This window comes from Strix aluco, chromosome 5, assembly GCF_031877795.1.
Source record: "Strix aluco isolate bStrAlu1 chromosome 5, bStrAlu1.hap1, whole genome shotgun sequence".
Classification (NCBI taxonomy): domain Eukaryota; kingdom Metazoa; phylum Chordata; class Aves; order Strigiformes; family Strigidae; genus Strix; species Strix aluco.
Window position 1 is genome coordinate 18,217,669 of NC_133935.1, and position 25,526 is coordinate 18,243,194.

At 39.5% G+C, this 25,526-nt stretch overlaps 1 protein-coding gene across 7 annotated transcripts in view; it reads left to right on the forward strand.

Moving 5' to 3' along the window:
- BICD1 (BICD cargo adaptor 1) overlaps positions 1–25,526 on the forward strand; it is a 183,224-nt gene that overhangs the window by 77,959 nt on the left and 79,739 nt on the right. For all 7 annotated transcript variants that reach the window (XM_074826245.1, XM_074826244.1, XM_074826246.1 and 4 more), the window contains exon 2: positions 17,872–18,084. In XM_074826245.1, the coding sequence (XP_074682346.1) occupies positions 17,872–18,084 (213 nt within the window). The remainder of the gene's footprint in view (positions 1–17,871; positions 18,085–25,526) is intronic.

A 25,526-nucleotide genomic window follows, 5' to 3' on the forward strand; every position in this document is an offset into this window, starting at 1 on the left:
GTCTTTTGTGCAAAAGGGGCAACTCCTGCCGTGTGGGACCAGGTCCAAAACCAGTATTGTGGGGCAACATGGCACAGAGGCAGCTGACTAACCTTCTACAGAGGCAGCCTGGGTTGGCTTGGCTGATGTTGGACTGGTGTGAAGGAAATCCTGCTGTCTTTTGCAGAGCCTTTTGTCTGTGCTCTGCCATCTGAGGGCATTCGTCAGCTTGAGTGCAACATCACACTTCATGGACCTTCAAAGTCCAGCCTTTTTGTTTCTCTCGCAAGCCTGTGGAAAACCTGAAGTGCTGAGAAACATGGTGCAGAACAGGCTGGCTGGAGCTGTAGTGGTCAACTCAGGTCTGGCAGAGCTGGTTCGTTCTTGTTCACTGCTGCCCACATCCCATCCTGGCTGATAGTGCTGACTCTTGTGAGAGTGTCTTCTCTGCCCTCCTAGGGATCCTGGTTAATAGGGCACTGCACAGCTGTGTAGAGTGTGGCAGTGGTGGTGTACACACACCTGTATTTACAGGATTTTCAAAAGTGTGTTGAGATGTGCACATCCTTCCAGTTTCCTAGGGTCATTTAGGTGGGGTGGCTTTTGTTTGTTCTGCAATGTCGCCCTTTGGGTACACAGAGATTTGAGAGCAGTAAAGTTTGACTTAGAAGTCATCTGCATAGATTTTATATAGTCACCACTGTCTTTAAAAGGCTGGTTTATAGATTCCCAACAGTAAAGGTAGTTATAACTATATTTTGACACAAAGGAGTATCTGACTCACAAAAGAAATGTGTTTGATGACACAATGTCTTTTTCACTTTGTGTATCTTTTTCTATTGATGTGTGTTTCCTACAAGTGCACTTGCAGATGTACTGCAGTTCAGAGGTTCAAGTTCAGGGTTTTCTGTGGATATGCAGGCTTAAAAAAAGAAAGAAAAGAAACCATCAACCCCCTCAACAGTTGCCTCAAAGTGGGAGTCAATAGGGAGTGCTCTGTCCCCTTCTAATGTTAAAATACTTCAATTAACTGACATATCATCCCAATGTGGATTTGTCTGACACTCTCCAAAGGCTCTTTGTCTGTAAAGCAATGAATGGAAAACGAGCATCCCTATAGGCAGCTTCATCATCTGTCAGATGTCGTGTTGTGATAGTATTTTTTCATCTAATGAATCATCAAATATGATTCAGAGTAAATTGCAAATGTAGATTAGAAATGCTCTTCAGGTAATGGAAATGTTCAATAACAGATTACAAGAAGGTAACAACAAATGGAAACTGCTTCTGCTAACTTGTTTTGCACTGAGGGGTCCTGTTACTTTTGGGATCTAGTAAGAAAAGCACAAAATCCACATAAAGCTGGTTAAGTTATTCAATAGAAGATAGAAACTGTAAAGAGAGTGATAGCAATCTTGCATCCCTCATGATGCTGGGACCCTGCCTGCTGTGGCATTGGATGAGCCCTGGGTGGCTCACAGCACGCTGGGTTGTTCCCATCCATGGTGAGCATCACCAGCCTTTCTGTTCATGTGGTACTCTTACAGGGTCTTGATCATAATACACGTTCATCAATCACTGATAGCAGTCATGCTTGGAGGCTGGAATTAACTTTGAAAAGTCCCTTGGATAACATGCCCTACAACCTTATATAAATAAAATTACAGTTCTATATAATAAATAAAATTATATATACAGGTGCACATAATATTTCAAGAACAAGACAATGCTCTATACATATACTTGCAATGGAGTATACATTGTATATATACATATTGATTATCTATGCATTGATTATGTGTACACAGATTAATTTTTCTGTGGTGTAGAGTAGTCACACATTATCTGTGATATGGAGGCATACACTGGAGAAGTAGTCATGGCTACTCTCCTATGGCTGGTTGGTATCACAGGCTACCCAGAGCACACCTGCATATGTGAGAGGGAAGCAAGGGTGTGGAGCACTGACTCCTTGTACCACAGTCTTCCAGCTGCATCGCTACAACATTGAAGGATGAATGAAAACTTGTGAATCATGATGTATGCTTCTTGGCAAAATATCAGCTGTGTTAGACTCATTTGCCTAGTGAAACCAGTGTAGTTCAGGTAATACGAAGAGGTCTTGTAATGAATTGTTAATGTTGGAGAGGTATACTTTTCTATTTTAAAAAGCCATCTCCAAAGTGGGCAAACTGTTAGTGGTTATGGAGCGGGTAGGTGATACTTGTTTTACAGAACCTCTAAGATGCCTGACTTCTACCTACCCACACTCATTCTGTTATAGATTTCATTCATTCACACTTTCATATGCACATGCTTTCAAGAACCAAGACGTGTATGTGTGCATAAGTAGTCACATCAGGATCATTTGTGTGACACAGGACAGGGGACACTGGGTACTCATCATGTGTCTTGAGTTCTTATTGACTGGTAATGACAAACTGGTTTTTGATTGTATGCATTAGGAGTGGATGGTGGGTTTGATATTGAGCCTCACTTTTGTTTCATTCCTCCACAAAAATCCTGAATTTCACAGTTCTCTTTTTCCTTATCTGGATATTTTATGGCTCTAGTCCTGTTCTTCATCATCTTGACACACTACCTTTAGGTCAGTTTGTTTTTCCTTTTCTTTTATATGAAGTCACATGTATAGCACTCTGTAGCTAACTTTCCTTTTAATCCCTGTTCTGCTGTTTCTTATGGTGTGCACATGAGCACACGTGCAAACATACAGATATATTTTCTTTTGTACTTCATTCGTACCAATCTTAATACTTCTGTTTTAAATCTCTTCAGAAGAGTAGGAAATCATTCACCTTAATAATTTGTGGAAGGTGTTGCATTCATTTGCATTCTGATGTTGCAACTGTACAAACGGCCGTCTGACTCATACGGGAATACATTCCTTTACAGTTTGCTAAGTATCAAGTTCAGAGACGTGTGAAAGCTTCCTTTCAGGAAAAGAAAAGGAAAGCTCCAGCATCCGGTGCTGCGACAGATTTAGCTTGCTAGCTAAGCACTCCCTCGCTGGCTGCTGACTGGGGTGTTCTCCTGTCTGTGTCGCTGATCCTCTGCTCTGAGGGAGGACGGGCATCGCTCTCACGGACGGGCATCAAGGGAGGAAAGAACAGTTATCATTCCACGAAAACTGCTGTTGTGAGAAGGAAGTCTCTAAAGGGAAGATTCTGATGATGCTGGTGAAGTAGTTTGAAAGCCTTTGTGAAAATAGGACTGCCTCTGAAAGAGCTGAGATTGACAGGCTTCGCTGATTTTCAAGTGTTAGTTGTTTAAACTGTTTGCAATTTGCTTGCAATTTCCACATGAGCAAATATAGTGAATCGGGAGCCAGAATACAGTATATCATCCAGAAATAAATACCCAGGGGTAGAAATCTGGGCTTCACTGAAGTCAGTGAAAGCTCTGGTTACTTTCTCAGTAGAACTAGATAAGTCATGGATGCCTGATTTGCATATGCTTATGCAATTATTTTACAGTCTGGAAGATAGGTCACGCTGAAACAAAGCTGCTGACAAAGCAAATGCATATTATCCTCTTAAATTTGTTATCGTTTGCAAATTGCTTACTGGGAGACAACTTCTTTAATAAATGGGAGTTTTCATCATCAGGCAGCATTATATATTTAACACTGGGTCAGAGAGCAACACTGATAACTGCGATTTTGGCTGAGGCCAAGACAGGCTCATCCTATAAATGTGTCTGCAACTCTGGATGTTGCCTGCTGATTTCTGATCTTACTGGTTCGTGTGTGGTTTTCAAATCCCATCCTCACTTTAGTCACCCTCCTCTGTGTTCATCCAGTAAAAGGAAGACAGCTGAGTCCTTAGGCGAAAGTGCTGGGAGAGCTATGCCTGGACAAATGGCTTAGATTGCAGGTTTATTGCTTATAAAGCTAAATCTTGGTTGGACTGTTGCCTTTTGCTTATGCTGGTGTGACACATGGGAGCCTGAGCGGTCTGGAACCCTGCTGCACTAAGACAAGTAGGTATACAAATGCACAGCATGGGGCATGGTCTGCCTTCTTCAATTTATTGTCAGGTTGGCTTTAGACAGACACGGTTGGTGTGAATGCAGGAGTCCTTGGAGGAGTGCCAGGCCATCTACCTTCTCACGCAGCCTCATATGTCAGACAAGTCCCTCTCCTCATTAGTAGATCTCCTGGTCATCAGCATACACCAAACTCCTTTCTTCAGTCTTTACCTTGGTTGAATAAATAAGCAGGGTTTTTTGTTGGGTATTTTTGGTTTGTTTGGTTTTTTTCTTCTTACCCTATACAAAATTAATTAAAGCTCCCTAAGGATTACAGTGGAGACAATTTATGACAATCCCATTCTTTGAGTTTCACTTTTTTTTTTTTTTTTTTTATTAAGCAGACAAGCTGTTGTTGCTGTAACATGATTATCAGTACTACCATATGCCTTAAAAATCTCACTTGCTCTGGAGGCATGAGATTATCCAGCACTTGCAGTAAGCACCCAGCTGCAACAGCATTGTGTGAAACAGGTGTGTGTGCTGCACTGATCAATGCTAATGGAAGCATAAATTTCACCACGGTAAATCTGTGGCTGGCAGCACTCTAAACCTTTGAAAATAAATGAGAGCTCTGTAATTTTGGCCTCTTGTTCTGAAGGGCATGCTTTTATTTAGAGATTTTTCCAACTTAAATTTTTAGGAGGTTTTAGAATGCCTGAAGCAGTAGAAATCTCTGAATCATCTTTCTCCTTTTAAACCTTTAGTTAAAAATTGTTTTTCTGAAAGCTAATGTGGGCCCCCCTGCCCTGGAACTTACATACTCCAGCTCTAGGAACTGGAATGTGGAGCTCTTTCCTTGCACTCCATTATCCAAGCTATTTGTGCTAAGCCCAACTGGTTGCCACATGCTGCCATTAAGTATGACATGTATGGTCACAAGGAGAGAATCTATTCTGATTAATCACCTATGGAGTACTCAGAACTGCTGTGCTGATAATTCACAGAAAGAACTGTGGAGAACAGGAATATAAGTTAAATACAGTTAAAATCACAATGGTCTTGCTTTTGTCTTCATTTTTAGACTGGTATTGAAGATACCTAAGAAAATGGCCAACCATGAGTCATAGCTCTTTCAACTGTATGGTCCATGAGAAGCGTAGTGCGTACCAGTCCTTCCAGCATATGAAGTTGATCCCTTATTCATAACATAATTTAGTTTGGAAGAGGTTCCTGAGGATGATCTTGTCCATCCCCTGCTTGAAGCTCAAAATTAGGTTTTGCTCAGGGTCTTGTCCCAGACAAGTTTTGAAGGTCTCCAAGGATGGAGATTACCCAGCCACTCTGGGCACTTATTTTCGTGCTGTGCCACTCTCAGGATGAAATTCCCTTTGTCTTGTGAGAATTTCCTTGGTTTCAGGTTGTGACCATTGTCTTCTGACCTTTCCCTGTGCACTTCTGAAGAAGGGTCTGACTCTGTCTTTTTCTATCCCCTTTCAGACAACAGAACTATGCAGGTAGGTCTCCCTTTTCTTAACCTTTTCTACTTGTGCTGAACAAAACCTCTTCCTTCAGCCTTTCCTTGTATGCCTTGTGCTCCAGATCTGCAAACATCTTAATCTTTGACCTACCTTAATCCAGGCAGTAATACATGTACTTCAGCATTAAAAGTTTCAGACTCCAAGCATCAGTGATGTCCTGCTTTTGGCTGGGGTAGAGTTAATTTTCTTCCTAGTAGCTGGTATAGTGCTGTGTTTTGGATTTAGGATGAGAATAATGTTGATAACACACTAATGTTTTAGCTGTTGCTGAGCAGTGCTTACACTAAGTCAAGGACTTTTCAGCTTCTTATGCTGCTCTGCCAGCAAGGAGGCTGGGGGTGCACAAGAAGCTAGGAGGGGACACAGACGACCTGAACAGGTCAAAGGGATATTCCATACCATATGACATCATGCTCAGCATATAAACTAGAGAGGAAAGCTGGCTGGGGGCCACTGCTTGGGAACAGGCTGGGCAGTGGTCACTTGGTGGTGAGCAATTGTTTTTTATTTGAATCTCTTGTTTTTCTTGGGTTTTATTTCGCTCTCTTTTTGCTATTTTCCTCTTCATTACAGTTTTTAAAAATTATTTTTATTTTATTTCAACTATTAAACTGTTCTTATCTCAACCAATGAGTTTTCTTACTTTCACCCTTACGATTCTCTCCACCATCCCACTGTGGGGGGGAGTGAGCAAGTGGTTGTGTGGGTCTTAGTTGACGACTGGGGTTAAACTAGGACAAGTAAACATTGGGATTAATCTAAAAGTCAGTTCTCTCTTAAGCAGAGGTCAGTTGTAGACATACAGAGTTTTCTTCTCTAGAAAACCTTTCAGGCACCCCAGCAATGAAACTTACATTGCCTTCCTGACTACTGCTCTTTCTGGGCTGCTTGTTTCACAGAGTTATAGACAATGAGTCTTAAACAGGGCCCACTGCTGTGCCTTTAGAGTTAGGTCTGCTCTTTCTACTCCCATGTGTTGCTTTGCATTTAATAACATGCTTTTAATTTACTATTTGATCACCCAAGGCTGTAAAAGCCTTTTGCGAGTCTTTACAGTCAGCTTTGGCTCCTACTTCCCCAAATAGCGTGCTACTGGATGACTCCGTAGTGTGATCCGTTGTGCATGCTGGGAACGGATCTCCTGAGAAGCCCATCTGAATGCAGTTAGCTGGGCAGATCTGTGCTTGGGTCATCTTACAAGCAGGATAATAAAGCACCAGTCATGGCCAGTTTGGTATTTTCCAAATGGAGCTGTTATGCTCAGCCTGCTGGGGAGAAGGGAAAGGCATCAAAAGAGATGCTTCTTTCTGAGACAAGTAACTGCCCTGTCTGCTCCCATTTCATTTACAAAAGCTATAGAAACCAGTCTCTTGAGAGGCTCATGAAAAAGTTCAGAGGATTGCAAATTGTTAGAAAAAATAGCATTTATGAGTATTGGGATGTTAGTGTTTACCTCTGCACGTGCTGATTATAGTCAGTTCTCTTCTTCCGCTGCATTAGGGGACCCCATCTAGCTGGTGACTCATTGAGATAGACAAGTGATAAGGACATATTTTGAAAAAGTTTGAGAAACATGAAGAAGGGTAGAGCAAGTGTTTATGCTTGTCTCTGTCAGTTCAAGGATAAGATTCTGCTGCTTTGATTATCTGAGACTTTCCTATGGGTCCAAAAAATATCTTAAAGGAGATAAGTTTTTTTTTCTTCTCCATGAAAATGTGGAGAGCTGAAATATCCATTTTAGCTTCTAATTTCTTTTGTTTGTATGACAAAGAGAAGTATTATGAGCATAATGACTTCTGCCTGGAGGGTGACATTTTACAGTGCTTTGAAGACAAGATTGTACCTGTATTACTTGTTTTCTTATTCAAGAAGAGGAGTTTCCCGTTCTTAGAGAAGAAAATACTTCATTCTGCTGCTTGGTAAAAATACTACCACTTACTATACACTCAGAATGTGTAGTTTTAGATCCCTGCTTTTTTTTAATTGAAAGAAAATAGTACAAAATTTTAAAAGAGGAGTATCTACTGAAAATAGATGTTCTATTGCTTCCAGGATATATGTAAACACAGTTAAGTGTTTTGCAGTAGAAGAATACCATTTCCTTCTGAATTAGAGATGAAACCTCAGAATCCTTCCTCAAGTGAGGCCTAGATAGTTTAAAGCTTTGTGGTCATTCAGTAAGCTGGTAACCTGCAGATGTGTAAGTAGTTCTGTTCTTCAGGGGTTGTGTGGGAAAATAACAATTAGTTATTTTCTAAAATTGCATGAACGTCACCAAAACAGGATAAAAGAACTTATTGACACCAATGTGATGTAGATAAGCAGACACTCCTTTATTAACGGCCGGGTGTGTAGGGGAGTCGTCTCACCAACAGTGCACACCTAACTCGTGTAGCATGCTGACCACATAGGGCACAGCAATACACAACAAACAAGTTCTCACAGATAAACATGACAGCTCCCGCAACTCACCCTCCCACTCCTACCTCCTTCTGGCCATGCGCGCCCGAGTCCTGAATTGAGTCAGGGGGGCCGCCCCCGCCACCACCATGGACCGCTGACCCGAAAGAAAGACCCTCCAATGTCCCTGCAAGGACCCCAGCTCACACTGCACTTCCAACATGCCTTGAGGCCCTCTCACAATGCATCCTCCACAACACCTGGTCTACAGGGCAACAAATTGTCCCCACGGAACAGTCTGACAATGATACTTCGTCATGCGTCTTATTCTTCGACTAGAAATCTAGTTAATAACTATTAGTAGCCTATGTGGCGTTAGCCTGGGACTTTACAAAGGACTTTGTAGCAGCATAACTGGTTGTATGGTTACTCTAAATACAGTATTTTCATGACTGCTTAAAACATTACACTACTATCTTTTTATAAAACCAATACTCCTGTAAAATTCCATTTAATTGATTAGGCCTAATCATTCCTTATGAAAATCACAAAAAAATCATTAAAATCAGCTCAAATTAATAACAAATCAGCAACATGAATGTACTTGAAATTTAGCACAAAGGTAATATTATGACAATAAAATTACAGTTTTCCACTCATCATTTTTTTGTATCTATGTTGAGGCATACTCCTTGTATCTGCAGCAGACATGGATACAGGATTTCTCCATTGCTTTTCTTACTCTAATGTGCAAAGAGCTTATCTTCTGAGAAACAGCTTTCTCCTTCCTTGCTCCATCCAACTTCACTGGTTGGTGTGCACCTGTGTCTAGGATGTGGTTGTGTCCCTACTCCTTGTTTCCTCCCTTCTTTTCCAGAAGAGGTGTTCTGGGCATGCAGCCTCTATTTCCTTATATGCTGTGCTGGAATAGTACTGATTTGTTGTGATGAGTCTTTCGTCTCCCCCTTGTGCCTTTGCAGCTGGAAATAATCATTCCCTATACAGTACTATCATTGCAACTTCTCTCCGGCAGAAAACTACTGCAAAAGTAGTAGCAGCAATGTAGAGTGTAGTTGGTATTCTTGCATGGGTTGTTTTTATTATTCACTAGCAACATGACTTTGCTTAGACCACTCCTAAAATGTGCTAGAAATGTGCTCTCACTGTGGAATGTGAGTTTACATATGGGGAGCTAATGTGAAATAACTAGAATGTCCCAGCAGGCCGACAACTCTTAAAGAGTTGAAATTTGGCACACATTCTTTGCAGCTTTATTCGAGCAAGGGCAGGAGAAGGAATTGCAATTATCTCAGCCATTTCACAGTTAGAAAAACAGAAAAAAGAAAAGCAGTCAGAAAAGAAAAAAAACATTAACCATGGGATTTTGCTGTTTACTGCAAAGGTAATAGAGCCTACATGGAAGGCATATTCCATCTCAGATTTCAGACACAATTTTTTGAAAGAAAGAATATCTTTGACAGTTTTCTGTGTTTGTTCTGGTAATGCTTTTATTGGTTTTAATTGGAATTTTGTAATAGCTGGAAGTTGGCATGATAATAGTGAGAACTCATATAAGCACCAATACAGACATTAGTGCAAATTTTTAAGCCACTTAATGTTTCATTAATAATGTGTGAATTATTTTGTTTACAGAAATAATTTAATCATTGGCCATATTAATTTTGAACAGAGCTGCTTTAAAATTACCAGCACAAACCTAATTAGTTGTGTTGTAGGTAAGTGGTGCTCTTTGTTACAAGCTTCCTCTTTCTTGTGTTTTCCATGCCTGGAGGGAATGCTCAGGACAGAGAATTTAAATCCTCATCTAGAGTGCTGTTAAAGGCAATTAAATGGAAATTCTTATTCACTCCCCTCTTTAGTGGCTTGCTGATAAAAAATGGAGGTTAGTATTGAATGTTCATTTTCATGGTAGAGCTTTCTTCTTCTTGTCTATAAATATTTCCTAACCGTCACATTTAGGAATATTTTTGTTCCTTTTTTATAAAAAAGCAGCATGGTTGTCTAAGGCCTCACACCATAGCATATTGATTGAAATCAGCACAATATGTACTGGGACTGCAGAAGCACTGCTGTGTCTGTAGCTGAATTGAATGTAAATGCTCATTTCCCCCAGTACTTCCTGAAGGCTTTGTTGATTAGCATCTGATAGATGGATTTCAACAAGCCTGTAGACACTGTAGGGATATACTGAGAACAGACAGAAGACATCCACATTATGCACACTTTTATCCAAGCTTCCTTGGGGAAAAGACGATGAATTGTTGACATTTGTCCTACTGCTCTGCATCTGTAAACAGTCTCAATATTACTTATGTTTACCATGCTTCAGTATTTCTGGCATAGATAAAAACCTCCAGCACATTGGTTTGCAAGTCTTTTTTTGTAAGTTAAATCTCTCATGCAGACATTAACTTACATGACTTTGCCACTGCACCAGCATTTGCATTATTATTGAATTGAATTAAGTAAGCTAGTATTTGGAAATAAAGTTAAATGCTTTTTGCCTTTAGGAGGTAATAAAATAACTTCTTTAAGTAACATTTATGGATTTATCATAGTTACCTATACTGTGCTCAAAAGTATAGTATATTGCATTCCAGATTGTGAATGGGTGTCTCATAACAGTGCTTTCCACTGCACAGCAGACACTGTCCTCTGTTGAGGAACAATTTCCTTAAGGTCGTATCAAGTGTCTGTAGCAAAGCATGAATTGAAAACAACTGTCCTTTAAAGTTTAACGTCCACCTTTTTTTGAAGGCAGACCGATCTCATGAGAACAAAAAAGGAAACCCCAGTTTGTCAGCTTGCTTCAGACTGAGTACAAAACATTTAGTGTTTTTTCTCCAAGACAGGGCATATAAAGTAAAAGGCATGTTGTTACATTAAAAAAAGAAAAAAACCCAAACAAACACACAAAAATCCTATTCATATTGTGTGGCATAGAGCATAAAACTGATCATCTTGCATCTGGAAATTATGAAATGACCAATGCTTAGACAGTTGCTTGGGTACAACTGAATTTTGATCAGTTATCTCATATTCCTTTTGACCTGGGGGACTAGTTACATCTAGGAACCTTGCTTGCTGTTCTGAGCTGAAAGAGGAATTGTCACTGAAATTGAGAATAAAGAAAGTCCTTAACACTAATGCAGTATTAAGAAGCAGGCATTCTTTATTAATGGCTGGGTGCGTAGGGGAGTTGTCTCACCAGCAATGCACACACAACTCGTGTAAAACAGAGATTATATAGGATACAGTAATACATAACAAACAAGTTCTCATACATAAGCATGATAATTCCTGTAACTCATTTTCTTATTCCTACCTCTTTCCGGTCATGTGTTCTTGAATCCTGAAATGAGTCAGGGAGCTGCTTGTGTGACCACCATGGACCACCGACTCAAAAGAAAGAGCCCTGAATGTTCTTGTCTCAAGGACTTTGGCTTGAACTGCACTTTTAACATGCTTCAAGGCTTCTTTACAATGTGGCTCGAAAACATTCTGATCAACAAGATAATAAATCGTTTTCTAGCAGGCACCTACACAGTGGTGTTTGTTACAGAATTATTCCACAAATAGATCACCAGTTAATGATTAGTTTAGTTTAAGATTATACAGAAGTTGCTAACATATAGCAACTTTAAAATTTTATTTTATCTACACATTTCTTATCCTGTATCAGAATTAGTGATGGGATTGAGCATCTTTTCATTCTCTGCCTCTCTGCAGGAGACTTCAGCATCCTGCTTTCTTGAACACAGGAAGAATCAGACAAATGGGATGCTTCTGTAGCATCAAGCTGTTTTCAGCTAGCTTGTCAACCCAAAAGTTCATGGTCTAGTTTTCTTGCCTGTATGCCCATGCTGATTCAGGCTGTGTTCTCAATCTGGTTTTGAGTTTTCAATCTGCTTCGCTGCATGGGCTGTCCATCTCGCATGCACTATCCACACAGTACCTATTAATTTTTTTCTCCTGTCATCATTAAGCATGCATCTGTCTGGGTTTTGATTGCAATATGCCTATTATTTGCATTTGAAGACTTTAATCACTTCAGTATTGGATTCCAAAAGCGAACCTATTGACCTCTCTCAGCTGTCTTAAATGAACATCAGGAGGTCATGTCACCTACATAAAGAGTTAGTCAAAATTATGAATACATTATAGAGGCATAAAACTTTCTCACTTTTTAAGAAAACAGATATATGATGGAGCCCATTAGTCACTTCTGCAAGGACATCGTCATTTGCTGTTGCACTGCAATGCTGCCAAGAAACACAAGTCAGGTTTAGACTCAGTGCTACCTTCTGTGCTCTTCAGGAATAAAACACAGTCCTTGTCCAAGACCCAGGGCAATCTGTGTACCCAAAGTGTGAGGGAGCACGGAATGACAAACAGTCAAGTGATCAGAACCGAGCACTTGAGCATAGGCCTGTAAGATAGCCCACAAAGGGAGATTCCCAGTTAGGCTGAATGTTGACCTGGATTTAGTAGTGATTAAACTGCTGCATGCAGGTTGATTTCAGCAGCGTTGAGGTGAGCAGGGTGTGAAATACTGGAGGAAAGTTAAGAAAATAATGTGTCTCAATGGAGCCGTATCACATTTTACAGGGGGGCCAGTTTTGTACCAGCTGGTTTTGAGGGAAGGGCTAGAGCCTGCTCAGCCACTCACTCCCCTGCTCCGCCTTGCCTAGAGGGGATTTTCTCACAGATCTGTGTCTGCCACTGACTGCTCCTTAGCAGAAAAGTGTTAGAGAACACTGAGCTTTGGTTAATGAATTGTGAAGAAAGAAAAAAAAAAGAATAGTAAGCTTAAAAAAATCCAACAAACACAACTCATCTGACAGAGACACACAGAATTGCCAGTGACTAAGGGAATATTCAGTGATAAGTGGGCATTCAAGTTGTGCCACAAAATAAAGCCTGAGTTTAAGCCCAGTTAGGCATCTCTAGCAAAGATTTCCATCTGTGATGCCATACTGACATTTGCCTAGGAAATATGCTACCCTCTTAGATAATCCCAAACTGTTTTTTTCCTACTTTTGTTTTAGGAATGTGGAGGTAACTAATACATAATACATTCTGTTTCGCAGCAAGTTAGAAGCTGAAATAGGTAATCATTTGAACAAGTTCAATGGTGTTGCATTATGCATCAGAAAAACTACATTAAGTGTCAAAGCCATAAAGGTAGGCTGCCTGCTTGCCCTGATAGCAGTCAGGTCATGTTTTATTGCTTATTAATCATCACAGACTAGAAGAGTGAATTTCTGTGCAAACACTTTAGAATTCCTGCCCCAGGAGGTGGCTAGTAAAAATAAAACTGAAACTCAGAAATAGCATCTTTCATTACCTACTTACATTTTTTTGTTGCTTTTTTGCATGTTTTGCTGCTTTCTACATCTAAATTAGACATCTAGCTTCTCTTTTTTCTTTTTTTTCCCCCAAGTACTAAACAGAATTTTCATTTTACAAACATCATTTCATGTCACTCACTGCACATTAGCTTTCTATTGCTGTTTTTATTTTTCATATACATATTCTTACATATGTTGTTTGGAACAGTCATATTTTTCTATTGCTCTTTTACAAATCTGTGCCAATTTTATTCATTGCATTATTTCTTTCATGCTAGTTTGCTTCTGACACTGGAATTTCCACCTGGGGTTATTTAGAGTTCAATGGCAAATGGCCTTTTCCTCAAAAGTTACGCCTTTCTGTATGATCAGACTGACCTCTTATCTGTGTGTGCCTGCTGTTGGCATCCTTTATCATGCACTCAAACAAATACTGATCATTATTTTATTGTACTCAAAGTTCAAATATTAAGAGACCCCTAAAAAGTCATGATACTGTTATACAATTTTCAGGTCTCAATATATAGACAACATTTAATAGCATCTTGTTACTCAGCTTTTATTACCAACTTACAAAAAAATGTATCTCCTGACTCATTCAAGAGCATTCTTTCAAGCAAAGTCTTGAGTGAAGTGATAGGACTAGTATAAGGTGAAATTCAGACTGTTCTCTGCTAGGACAGTCTTTGTCAAAACAATAAACCTGCCTCAGTCTTTGTAGCTGACTTAAGCTATTGTGCCTGCACTGGGAGGGGGTTTCTCAAGGGAATAGAAGCCATAAAGGGCTATACACCCCCCTCTGAGTCCCAACTTGAATTTGGAAGATGATGTGCTTTGTCAGAAAAGCTCTGCAATGGATTGCTGAAACTAAGAGCTACCAAGGGACAAGTAGTGATGATTTCGAAGTGATTTTAATGAGTATTCACACCAAGCAAGGCAGCACCATAATGAAAAGAACTGTGGTAATTAACTAATACGTCTGAAAGATATAGTGCAGCACCCATCCATATACCCTCATAGAAATAATGCAAGTGAGCGAGCTGGGCACCATTCCCACAGTTACAACTACAGATCTTTGCTTCGGCAGTTACTTCTTCACAGCTAGGTCAGAGAACTCTGTAGCATATGTTGACGTACTTGTATTCCAGTTGAAAAGATGCAATAGCATGGAAGAGCCTGGCCCTGCTTATACCATCCTGGCATCACCTGAAATTTGTTTTAGAGAGAAGCTGGTATGGTACTAATATAGATGACAAAGTACTCTTAGACAGGAACAGCATGCCTCCAGGAGCCAAACTATATGACTTCTCTATAAATATCTGACCAAAATATTGGGATCTTCTTCAATGGTGAACACAGTGAACACTGCTCCGCATTTGCATGGTCCTTCTTCCCCTCCTTCCGTGTCATGTGGTGTCAGAGGAAAGCTATTTTCCCAGTCAATTTTCCACAGCAGGCTGTTTTTTTCCAAATATACAATATGGTATGTTCAACAAACTGGATTGTATCCAACATTTGTCACAAATGCAAGTGACCTTTCTTTAGCTTGCAGTCCAGGTTGCCACCTTCTCATGTTTTGAGCTTCATCTGCTGCTTCTTTCTTCCATACCTGATGCCAACACCAGTTGCATCCAGTTCTCACATAGGAATGCCTCTGTTTGTGCCAAATGCTCCTCCAGTTTGTATCTTGTACATTACTGGGTTCCACTAATACTTATTTCCCAGCTCCTGGGGACCTTTTGACTCTTTACTGTCCAGCATGTTCAGGAGGTAATCGTGAGGGCTGAAGTGGGCTGTTCCAGCTCTCCCAGGCTGCAGCCTGTTCATGCTGTTGGCTGAACATGGTGTTCATGTGAAGCAGTGGTGTGAGGTGTACTGTTACATCCAGGCCTGGAAACCAGTAGTTGTTGGAAGACAACTGTTGCATCTGTTATAAGATTAGTTGACCTGAAAAGTTTTTCAGGTAACTAACTTTTCCCACTATAGGGATGGCTTCAGTGAAATAAGTGAGCACAGTTAATTATTTATATCATAGCAAGGTTATAATGTTTTATAAATAAGTAAACATATTAGGCAAATTATTAAAACATAAAATCAAAATAGAACAAATTATCTGGCTACCAGCTGAAAAATATTTACGTATGTCTTAATTTAAAAGTGATCAATCTCATGGAACACCTTAAGTGGGTATGTCTGGAAAGTTTAAACTTTTTGGTGTTCTATTCAGATCATGAAATACGTAAGCAGGACTTTTTGCTTGCTTTTTAATTAAAAGGCATCTTTTATTCCTCTCCTTGTTGCATGGACCTGCATAATTTCCATTTATATGGAAAGAGAACTATGCTTCCTTTCTTTCCCCTGATTTTTAACATATTGATAGGAGTTCAAGAAGAAAATTGAATAGTATAATATACAGTAATGTTCCAATTTGATTTCATAGAAAAAAAAGTTTAAATTATTTTCTCTGACATTTTCTGTAGTCACAGGTACAAGGAAATGTTAAGTGCCAGTAATCTTCTGTTATGCTATGCACCCTTCCCAAAATCTGTATTTATGGCCATTTTCAAACATCACACATGCTAAAATGCACCTTCAAAGTACATTTGAGGAAAATATAGTATGCACCTGGAAGACCATCATCACTGTGTACTGGCATTTACCCATAGTGCTTTAACTATAGTGCTCTGGTAGAGAGGGCTCCAGCTCCCATTTCTTCGTGAGCTTCTGCAGCCCTGTCAGTCCTGCCTGCTGTTCTGCTGTGGTTTGATTTTTCCTCCAGATACGTGGCCTTTACGTTTGTCTTGCAGGGTTCTTTATTAGACTGATGGTTTTTGCTCAGTCTCAAATTAGGAACAGTGAGCCTCTGAATATAAGTATGTAGAGTAAGATATAATTTATTAGCAGTGTTCCTGAAACAGTCATCTTAGATTCACAGATATAGTGACTGAATCAGTGCTTAACAGTTTCATTAAATTGAATCTCTTGTTATTTGGAAAATCCTATTTGGCAAGTTGCTGATGCTTGCTATTTCAGTAACTTGCAGTCTTTTGAGAAGACAGCTGGGTTAATACATTATTGAATATTTTTAGAATCCTTTAATGCTGAGTTCACAGGATTCTCTAAGTGAAGTAGACTTAAAAGCTAAAAAGTTTTTGAACAGGGTTTCTCTTTGAAGTTTCTAAGGGGCTGCTTCAGTTCTAGTGCCAGTAAAACTTAAATTGTGTTCTGAAAGGCTAGAAACAGTGGCAGTAAAACAATGGATTTGGCAAATAGTTCTTATCTGTGAGAAGGCAAAGGAGGCTACTGCTTACAGTGGGTACAAATGTATACTCTGCTTTGTGTTTTCATAGGACTGGGTAGAAATTAAGCTTTTGGGGAGAATTTCGCACTGAAAGGACATATATTACTATGACTTACATCTTTCTCTCCTATATTGGGGAAAAAATTTAAAAATCATGGTCTTTCAAATACACTGTCTTTGAATTAAGATATATGAGAGAGCTTTTGCATATGTTGGGCTAAATATTCTTAACATTAGAGACCTTCTAAATATTCTTAACATTAGAGACCTTCTTTTGACTTTTTTCAGAATTAGGCCATATCGTCTTCAACTAAATGTCTGTTTTTAAATGTAATACAAACAAAACAGGTTTTGATTTTATTTTACTTTATATATTATTTTATTACTATTTTTATTTATATATTATTTTGTGTTATTACATTATTTTTTATGTTACTATATTATTGAAGGTTTTTCCCCTCTGTCTTTCATAGCTAAATGATGTCTCCATCACTTCTACTATCATGGCTTGTACTTTCCTTTCTTCCAAGTTGTTTCAGAGCTGTCCAAAATAACATCAGAAATTGTCATTGAGAAATACTGCCTTATTAAATTGATCACTCGAAGCCAGTAACGAGAAGAGGATCACTGAAAATTACCTGTATATTTAGAAACTTCTTGAATATTTAAATATTGTTTCTTTTCAGCAAAAGCAGAAAACACCGAGTACAAATGAAATGAAGGGGTGGTCAAACTCCATGTTTAGCTTACCAGTGGTATAGATGGCTACTGCTTGATACTCAACTCGTTTATCTTTCTTTCAAGGTATGGGAAGCTTTTTTCCACATCTTGAAGTCAGCTCCTATGATAAAAGAGTGTTGAAAATGGAAAGCGATTTAGAAAGATTTGTCAGGTATTTATGCTCTTTAAAGCAAAACAAACCACACATTTATTTTGCAGAACTAGAGAAGAAAGGAATTGACGAATTATCAGCTGGCCTCGTGCAGGAGAATTAAACACTGGCACTAATTAATGGCTAGTTAGCAGAGCACCATCTTGATCTCAGTGGAGGTCGCCTGGATAGGGGCCATAAATCCATACTGCAAATGAGAACAGCTTCAAGATGCTTCATTTCAGCTAAATGAGATGTTGGCCCTCAGCTGCTGGGAAGCTGCTAAGGCAGTATTTATTAGGTCAGAGTTTGGGACTTAGAGATCCATTTTGTTCCCGCTGGCTATGCAGCTGCTCATTATCATTGATAATTTTTCTAGGGCTTCAGTAGTTTTATATTGTGCATGTTTTCCTCTTGCAGGCATTTGGACAGTCCTTCTCGATTCACCGCAAAGTGGCTGAAGATGGTGAAACACGTGAAGAGACTCTCCTCCAGGAGTCTGCATCAAAAGAAGCTTATTACCTTGGGAAGATTTTGGAGATGCAGAATGAGCTGAAGCAGAGCAGGGCAGTGGTCACCAACGTTCAGGCAGAGAATGAGAGACTCACTGCTATTGTCCAGGACTTGAAAGAGGTAAATGGGGGTATGCAGGGAGCAAGAGGCTGAATTTTCTTGGAATATCATGGATGGCATGGCTCTGACTCATGAAAATACTTCAAGAAGTAAAAATGCTCACCTACCACCAGTCTGTGATCATCCCAGAAACCACCTGGCCTGAGAGGGATATAATTTAGAAAGGAAAAAATGTAACTTTGTTACTATTTTTAAACAGCAACAACCCTCCCCCCCAACAAATACAGTAATACTCAATTCAGGAAGCTATCATTTCCAAAGCACTCTTAGCATTTTGTGTTGTGTTTTACAGTGCCTACATATAAGTGAGTTTTACATAAACACATTTTCTGTATGCTTCTGATATTCATGTAACTCCTCTCTTTCTCAACATTCACATAATTTCTCAGGTATTCTGGATTGGCTAGAATTAGATAAAGCTTTCACCATTTTTTTCTACTGTAGAGCAAAATTAAAATGCATGCTCATGTTTAGAAAATTTACAAAAGGAAGCCAAATGTAGTTACTGGCCATATGGGACACAGTGGTTATTGATTAATTTCAGTAAAGAATTTAGTAATATTTAATAACTTATCCTTTTTTTCTTGAAAACTGGAAGTTTAGACAGAAGGGGTTTTTACTTATTATTGTTTCTATATCCCAGTTAGTGGAGGACTGATATAATTTTACTGGTTTATTCTTTCTGTATTGATGGTTAGTTTTCACGATTCATTTAGCAAAGTTCAACACAAGACCATACATGAGAGGAAGGTGACTCTGTTTCCTTCAGCTGTGGTGGCAAATTGACTCTTGCTCACCTTCTTAGACTCTTAGACTAGCCATTTTGGCCAGCATTAATTATGGAGAAATGGAGGATGAGGAATACTGACTATCAACTCCTGGGTTTCTCATAGATTTGTGACCATGTGCTCATTTTAGATGTACCTTTTGTGCTCTTAAGAAGTTGACATTTATTGAAAACTTTTGTCCTTTGGCTCGTCCCTCTCCTGTGAGTCCCTGTGCAACACCGCTGATCTATTCATCAGTCTCTAGTCTCCTTTCCTGGGTGTAGGCTGTTTTTGCAATCTGGGTGTCTGAGAAGTTGCCCATGAGTCTGCTATGATCTTGATGGTCTGTTTGCCAAGGTGCCTTCAATGCACACTTTTCTTTTATCCTTCTGCCATTTCTTCTAGTGCTTTCATGCCCACATTCATACCTCATTTCTACCGGTCTTACTGTTTCTCTTAAAAATCTCTACAGATTTAGTTTTTTAAGCAAAGCAACTACATGGAGGGGAAGGCAGCACTTGGAAGTAACCCCACATCCTCCCTGCTTTCCCCAGGAATGCTTGGATGTTAGGGGCTCTCCCCAGTGTCCAGTTGCTGGAAGAGATATTTCCTAGGTGGTTCTGGAAAGTGATTCTTTCATGTGAATTTAACAAATTAGCAAAGATTATCATGTTTTCTGTAGCTGAGTGGAACGGCATCCTTTTAACCTACAGAAACCCCTAGGACAGGGTCTCGCTGGAACTGGGTCTTTTACCCCCATTGAACATTCTTATTTAATGGTTGCACTGGACTTGCCCATAATACAAATTAGGTTTCAGTTAGAAGTAAATATATGCTATTTAATTGCAAGTTTCAATTAAAATATGTGATTGTAATTGCTGTTGTGATGGTTATAAAACAAAAAAATCAAGTTTATATCTACTCATCCTAAAATATTCTTGGTAGCAGGCAACCAGCTGCTGACACACCTACCTAACCATTTGATTAAAGCTCACAGGTCCTGATGACCTGGGGTTCAGTCACAAATGAACAACTAAGAGAAAATTACACATTTGTCTTTGTACTCTATTCCTTCCTCTGGGGTCTCCTTGGGATTCCTACAAATGCAAATCTGCCTTCCATTTTCTGTCATGATTATTGATCTGTAAGTTATTCAGGAGGCAGTTTCAGTGCCTGTCCTCCCTAGAATATTGATTGTCCCCATTTCTTTGGAGATAATGGTAACCCCTAGTGTGAGACCAGCTTGCAATTATTTCCAGTTCTAACACTAAATAGAAACAAGCCCTAGTAGTTAATTAAAGTGCAAGAAAATAATTTACTTGAATAAAAATAAGGCTGATAAACTCATTGTTATTAATAAGATGATGTTGGACCCTGAGTATAAACTCCTTGACTGTGTTGTGGAGCTACAATCAATGTATTGAAACATAAATGGCATTAGTGCAGTCAGTTCATTACCAAGCTTATACCACACACTATTATGATTAATGACTTGAATATAATAAGAGATAGAGTGTGATTGACACCTACCTTGGGCTCACCCTTGCACCGAGCTCAGTATACCTTGCTCCAAACACATAAATCCTAAGGCTGTAATGTCCAAGTGTCTGCAGAAATGAGATGCCCTTCTACTGTAAGCGTTTATGAACTTTGTCTGCTTGGTTCTGGGTACTGCTAATAGGAAAAAGGATACTTGGCTTACTTCAAATCTTGACAGCCACTAAGGTGGGAAAAAGAAATATGAAATGTCTGGTACATTTTGGGGTAAAGAGAGTCATTAGTAGCTGCCACAGGTAGATTGCTACAGTGAGAAAATAATTTGTCTCTTTAACCAGTGTATTTGAAAATCTTGTTAGAGGAAAAAAATGGAAGAAAAAAAGGATAGTCTTTATGTGAGCAACTGTACAGAGTGATGTACAGAGAGATTCTGGATGTAAGTTACCTGGCTGTACCCTGTCTCTTCCTTTCCCTGCCCACCCCCGCCTCTCCCAAAGGAATATGCTTTATAGTTGTTTTTTAAACCTCACTTAAGATATCTTATAAACTAAACCAAAAAGTAATCACTCCTTCAGACTTAATATAAAAGGTTTGGAAAACTGCTGTGTGGTCCTGGAAATAGCATTTTTGCATAGATGACAGAAATTTATGGTACTTCATCCATGCACTCAGTCCCTTACGATACTGAAGACTGACAGCTAGGTTTTCAAAAAGTGACCCCTGTTATTGGTCCACATCCCTAAATAACACAGTGAGTGTTTCTCCATTCTCTAGTCTGTCGTGGGAGTCCTCTTCCAAATACATTCTGCTTTCTGCATTTGCACAGAAATTCATAGTCATATGAATGTGTATGAGCATTTTGTGAACCATCAGAATACACTCGCATGAATGCTGATGGCTTTTAGGAATCTTGGGAATTCCGTAGCCCCAGAGTTTAAAAATTCATGACTTTTTACAAGTATCTGCCATATAGTCACAGCTGATGTCTGCAGGGCAGCTTGACCTGGATCCCTTTTGCTATAAAAGGGAATATATCAGGCTTGGGTCTCTGGAGGTTATGCATCTCAGTCTGGGAAAGTAAACAAACTGATTTCAGTGCTCATTACTAGAAAAAGACACATTTCTGAAGAACTTGACCATTTGTTTCACCCTGATGGTGAAGGATGAACCAGGAATCTCTGTACAGATGGCTTTCTAGATTCATGTTAAAATGATCAAAAGAGTAAAACACCAGCAGCGTTATTTTTGATGTAATAAAAATCCCTAGCGGTTTGGATAGGAATATTATTAACTTATCACCTAACTAAATAAAATATACATTTTGGGAAGTAGGTAGCCCTTTTCATTCTTTTCTCCCACCCAGAACTCAGACAGAGGATGTAGAAGGTTGTTTGGAGAGTCTTAAAACTGCTGTAATCTGAACCAGAAAATACACAGATTTTAAAACTGAGGCCAGAGAGACCAGATTTACAAAATCTGTATGTTATGAATCACACAGTTTATGGAAGATGGCCTCTCTGTGTGGAGAGATCAGTATGGTTATTAGCTTATTTAACCTTTTCTAACTGCATATTAATTGCCTGCCTTTATTATAAATATTAAAGAAATACTCTTTTAAAAAACATATTTTAAAAATACAATCTTGTATAATTTTCTAATTCCTCAGTGTTTGTTTTGTCCTATTTAAAAACTGTGTTTACTTGTAGTCAGGAGATGAGTGACTGGTTCTTCCATTTGTGCCACTGAAAAATCTTTCCTTATGGTAACAATAAGCACTTTATAAATGGGTACAGAAGATGAGATCACTACCTTGAGAAGTTGATAACTGACAGAGGTGGTTATGCAAGCACAGATGAAGTGAAGTCCTCAGAAGTTGGAGCAGAAAATTTTTGTGACAAGATCATACTCCTCCTTCATGAGGAAGCTGAATGCCTTGGAGCTAGGCATTCGAAACAGGTGACAAGTGGAGGGGAAAGAGCATGAAGTAAAGAGGGAAAGCAGGTGAAACTGTAGAAAATGGAGATGAAAGATGGTGTTTGAAAGTTTGAGTTGCGTAGGTGTTATGAGACTAGGATTAGGAGTTGTATCAAGTGGGTAGATGAATGCTTTTGTGGTTGAAGAGGCTGGCAGGTATGGGTCAGCTCACTCTTAAGAAGACTAGTGAAAAGGAGGAGGAATAACATAAGAAAATCATGGACCAATGGGTTAAAACTCCTAGTCTGTGCTACTAAATGTCACTGCAGCAGCTGCTGGCATTGCAAAAAGAAATCGGCACCTGGGTACCTGCAGTCCAGGAGATAACAGATTAACAGGGAGGTTTATGTGGTGGCAGTGTTAATGGGCCATGGCAACAGCACACACCTGAGCTTCCAGAGGGCAAAAGCAGAGATGAGAGCAGTGAAAAAGTGTTGGGGAGAAAAATACAAATTGGTGAGACACTATGTGTTGAAACCAGGTGAAAAAAAAATCTAGGATGAAGTTGTGCAGCCTTGTTGCCCTTGAAATCAAAAGCTAAACTTTTATTCACTTCAATAGTACAAAGGTCTTGTACTTCATGCTAATCAGGAAACATATGGGTGTCACAGCCTGGACTTTTTTTGAGGGGAACCTATGTATGATGCAAAGCATGAACACTTCTGCTGGGTGAATAATTATAAGAAGTTTTGCTGCTAGCTATGGCCATTTCAGAAATGTAACCTCATGCTAAGTGCATTTCAGAATGCACATCTGCGTTCTGAAAATACATGAGAAACGGAAAAAAATTACAGGCATTATATTCAAGTTGACTTTTATCTAAAAAAGTAAGAAGAATTAGTATTTCTATACTAAATATACCTTCAAAAAAATCCTATTTGGCTATTTCCTATTAAGAAATTATAATTTCTCAGTCTAAAGAGTTAGGGTTTTTCACATTTTTGATGATTCAGAGTAAAGCCTAAAAGCTTTAAATGTGAACACATATCTAGTTAATACCTACACCAATTTCAGGTTCTTGTTTTGTTGCTCTAGGGTTAGACTGTAACAGGATTTGGGTACATAGTGCTTCCTATTTAATGTAGGATGTGGTTAGGTCCAAAACTGAGATCCTTAATACGTTCAAATGTCATTTACTCCTGGAGGTTCCTACAGTCATTAGGTGCCTAAGATTCCACCTGTAAAATTTTCTGCCCATGTAAAGGTCCATTTCCAGACACATTCAGGAACATGTCTGGCTGGTACTGAGGTCTATTGCTATGCTGCTACTGGAGATTGAGCACTGCTGTAGGTGCTACTGGGGTCCTCCAAGGAGAAATTTCCCTAGCTGACCTCATCACATAGTGATGTCCTTCCACTCTCTGGTTCTGATTGTGGCAAGGTTTGGGGCTCCAATTTCTTCTCTGCCTGAGGGATTATGAATCCACTTCTCTCTCTGAAGAAAGTGCCTTAGCAGTCAGTTGGCAGGCTCTTCATTCCTTCAGATGAAGCTGTTCCATTTTGTTGGGGGATGGTTAGTATTTTGTGGGTCAGGGAGAGCAAGAGTGAGCCAGCTCACAAGAATGACTGTAGCCTAAAGGCTAAGACATTCAGCTGGGAATAGGGAACTATTTCTAGTCCCTATTTCCATTAATGTTTAATAAGAAATACTTAAATATCAATTGGGGCAGAGACCAGAACCCTGGCCTCTCCTCTGTGAGATGACAGCCCTCAGTAAAGGCTGTCTCCATCCCTCAGAGAGAGTGTAGTCTTCAACCTGTCTCTCCTGTGGCTAGTAGTTTGACTACTGAGGTCTTGGAGGGAGGTAGCTCTAGGTTTCCAAGTGAGGTAGCTTTCTCTGACTCTGTGTTGAAGAAAGATGGAAAAGATAAGTCCATGCTATGAACCATGTACTGCAGGAAGCATCTTTTAGTGTCCTGGCCATAGTGACAAAGCTCTCTTAGAGAATAGTGAACCCTCTTCAATGTTACTAGCTTGCTTTCCCTTGTAGTTGTCTAATTTTCTTCATGCATAGAATAGGGAAGCTGTGATTGTGCTTTGAGGATTATCCTACACAGTGAAGCAATTTAAGTGACTGCACTGTTGACTGTGACAATGCATACAGCATTCTTCCATGATCTCACCTGCTCCCTCATGGTCTTGTCCTGTGCTTCCCAGTGGCCGCATCAACAGACTTATCCCACTCAATCTGCTGAAGAATGGAAGTTTCTTCTGGCATTTACAGTAATTAAATGAAGTCTGCATTATAAATATATTTATCTTCTTACTAATATTACGCTGGTACTTGCAGCAATGGCTTCATTTCTAGAGGGAGAATGAGTAAGGAAATACAGTGAAGCATTCACTGTGGCCATTGATAATGCTGTCTTCATCTTAAGGTACCTTCATGCAAGCACTGCTTTTTGAAAAGAAGCTGTAGGAATGTGATGCCAGAGCAGCCCACGGAGATGACTGTGGGGGTCAGAGCTGCCTGAGAAACCAAGTGCAGCTGAGGTGTGCTAGAGAGGTGGCAGAACTGTTCCTCCTGTCAGGAAAGCTCTCTCATCACAGTTTAGGGTAGTATTAGCATAGTCAGTCTAATTGACTATATTTACATTCCTTTGGTTTGGAAGCTTCCTTCAACTGGCTAGAACCAGCTCTAAATTAGGCTTAGAATATAAATTTGTTACTTTGCCCTCTGGGAAGTGTTTTTCTTTTCTCTCTCCTGTTTTTAGAAAAGCCTGCTGAAGGGAAATTTTCCAGCTTGCTGGTGCCTAGCTACCCTCATAAATTTTTCTCCCTACTTTGCTGACAGTGCTAATGGGTGGGGTTTTTTGTTGAGAGGCTGAAAATTTTGCTAAAAATGTATTGTTTACTTCTGCTTTCAGGGAAAGTTTTCAGATTGACCTTAATCCTAATTATCATATAATAGCATAATGTTCTGTAACATAGGAAATTTTATTAGATGTTTCTGACCTGCTTCAAATCAAACTCCAGTATATACTTGTGTCTTATCTGGACCTCTTTAAAAACATGTTAACCATTTCTGTAAGTGGTCAGGTGTTAATGCTTTTCCTGTGAAGGCACTTACTTGTCTGTGCTCTATCTAGAGCCCTGCTCTGGGGGCTTTAGCCTGCATAGGGTGGAGAGTGACCCTGTCCTTGCTCCAAATTCCTGTCCTCTTGACACGTCTCTGGAAAATCAGCAGTGCATGTTTGTAAGTGA